The sequence below is a fragment of the Borostomias antarcticus genome, assembly GCF_949987555.1.
Source record: "Borostomias antarcticus genome assembly, chromosome: 6".
Lineage (NCBI taxonomy): Eukaryota > Metazoa > Chordata > Actinopteri > Stomiiformes > Stomiidae > Borostomias > Borostomias antarcticus.
In genome coordinates, this window is record NC_140239.1 from 14,013,854 (window position 1) to 14,016,353 (window position 2,500).

At 52.3% G+C, this 2,500-nt stretch overlaps 1 protein-coding gene across 1 annotated transcript in view; it reads left to right on the plus strand.

Moving 5' to 3' along the window:
* Nucleotides 1-2,500, plus strand: part of ikbkb (inhibitor of nuclear factor kappa B kinase subunit beta) — a gene marked incomplete at its 3' end in the record, with an annotated part of 77,702 nt that overhangs the window by 42,063 nt on the left and 33,139 nt on the right. The window contains exon 6 of the mRNA XM_084440007.1: nt 228-316. Coding sequence (XP_084296133.1) covers nt 228-316 — 89 coding nt within the window. The remainder of the gene's footprint in view (nt 1-227; nt 317-2,500) is intronic.

Below are 2,500 nucleotides of genomic sequence, written 5' to 3' on the forward strand. Positions count from 1 at the left end.
CTCTCCTCTCTCTTTCCCTCTCTCTCTCTCTCTTTCCCTCTCTCTCTCTCTCTCTCTTTCTCTCTCCTCCTCTCTCTCTCCCTCTCTCTCCCCCTACCCCCCCTCTCTCTCCCTCTCTCTCTCCCTCTCCCTGCCCCTCTCTCTCCCTGCCCCTCTCTCTCTCCCTCTCTCCCTCCCTCTCTCTCTCTCTCTCTCTCTCTCTCTCCCTTTCTCTCTCCCTCTCTCAGCCTCTGCTCTGACCTACCTCCACAAGAAGAGGATCATCCACAGAGACCTGAAGCCTGAGAACATCGTCCTGCAGCAGGGAGAGAAGAGGGTAGGTCTCTCCTCTTCTCTGGTCTCATCATTGTCAACCAGACAGTTTGTTTTATATTATCCACATTTATTTACGTCCAATCTTCCCTGCCAAGTCTGCCTCCTCTGGTTATGTAAACACATGAGATGATAATCCAGCAGGTCTTATTCTCTGGTCATGTAAACACATGAGAGGATAATCCAGCAGGTCTTATTCTCATGCGTTCACCTACTCTAGAGAACAGCTTTGCTTTGGATAAAAGATCTGATAAACTGTAATTATGTCAAATCTGCAGTTCTCTTATTATGTAAGTACATGAGATGATGTAATACAGTATGTCATATGTAAAGGGGATTCAAACTAGGTGGAGATCATTGGCCATGTGACCCCCAAAAGAAAGGCCCATGGTTCTGAGATGGAGGGGGTGATGATGGAAATTTGAAACGGGCCCCCAAATCCCTAAGTCCCTGCCTTCCCAGCCTACAGGCCCTGGTTCTCCCTGGGAGGGGTATAACCCCCTGCCCCTCCCAGTCTCTCACCCAGCCCTGCATGTCTCTAGTTCTCCCTGGGAGAGACCAGTCTCTCACCCAGCCCTGCGTGTCTCTAGTTCTCTCTGGGAGAGACCAGTCTCTAGCCCTGCGTGTCTCTGAGTCTTCTGGCTGTGTTATGCAACCCTGGCTCCCATGCCCTCAGCCCTCAGTAAGCTCTGGCTGAGTGACCGCAGGCAGACAGACGTATTAAAGAAGGCTCGCCTCACGTAGGGGAGCGCTTCTCACGCACGCCCTGGAGTTGTTTTGAAACATTATATGTCCAGTTGAGATTCACCACAAAAACCTTTATTGTAAAACTTCTTCAGACCACGGTAGAACACAGCTTCCTAGACCTGGTAGAACACAGCCTCCTAGAGCACAGCCTCCTAGAACACAGCCTCCTAGACCTGGTAGAACACAGCCTCCTAGAGCACAGCCTCCTAGAACACAGCTTCCTAGACCTGGTAGAACACAGCCTCCTATAACACAGCCTCCTAGAACACAGCCTCCTAGACCTGGTAGAACACAGCCTCCTAGAACACAGCCTCCTAGACCTGGTAGAACACAGCCTCCTAGAACACAGCCTCCTAGAACACAGCCTCCTAGACCTGGTAGAACACAGCCTCCTAGAACACAGCCTCCTAGAACACAGCCTCCTAGACCTGGTAGAACACAGCCTCCTAGAACACAGCCTCCTAGACCTGGTAGAACACAGCCTCCTAGAACACAGCCTCCTAGACCTGGTAGAACACAGCCTCCTAGAACACAGCCTCCGAGACCTGGTAGAACACATCCTCCTAGAACACAGCCTCCTAGACCTGGTAGAACACAGCCTCCTAGAGCACAGCCTCCTAGAACACAGCCTCCTAGACCTGGTAGAACACAGCCTCCTAGAACACAGCCTCCTAGAACACAGCCTCCTAGAACACAACCTCCTAGACCTGGTAGAACACAGCCTCCTAGAACACAGCCTCCGAGACCTGGTAGAACACATCCTCCTAGAACACAGCCTCCTAGACCTGGTAGAACACAGCCTCCTAGAGCACAGCCTCCTAGAACACAGCCTCCTAGACCTGGTAGAACACAGCCTCCTAGAACACAGCCTCCTAGAACACAGCCTCCTAGAACACAGCCTCCTAGACCTGGTAGAACACAGCCTCCTAGAACACAGCCTCCTAGAACACAGCCTCCTAGACCTGGTAGAACACAGCCTCCTAGAACACAGCCTCCTAGACCTGGTAGAACACAGCCTCCTAGAACACAGCCTCCTAGACCTGGTAGACACAGCCTCCTAGAACACAGCCTCCTAGAGCACAGCCTCCTAGAACACAGCCTCCTAGACCTGGTAGAACACAGCCTCCTAGAACACAGCCTCCTAGACCTGGTAGAACACAGCCTCCTAGACCTGGTAGAACACAGCCTCCTAGAACACAGCCTCCTAGAACACAGCCTCCTAGAACACAGCCTCCTAGACCTGGTAGAACACAGCCTCCTAGAACACAGCCTCCTAGAACACAGCCTCCTAGAACACAGCCTCATAGACCTGGTAGAACACAGCCTCCTAGAACACAGCCTCCTAGACCTGGTAGAACACAGCCTCCTAGAACACAGCCTCCTAGACCTGGTAGGACACAGCCTCCTAGACCTGGTAGAACACAGCCTCCTAGACCTGGTA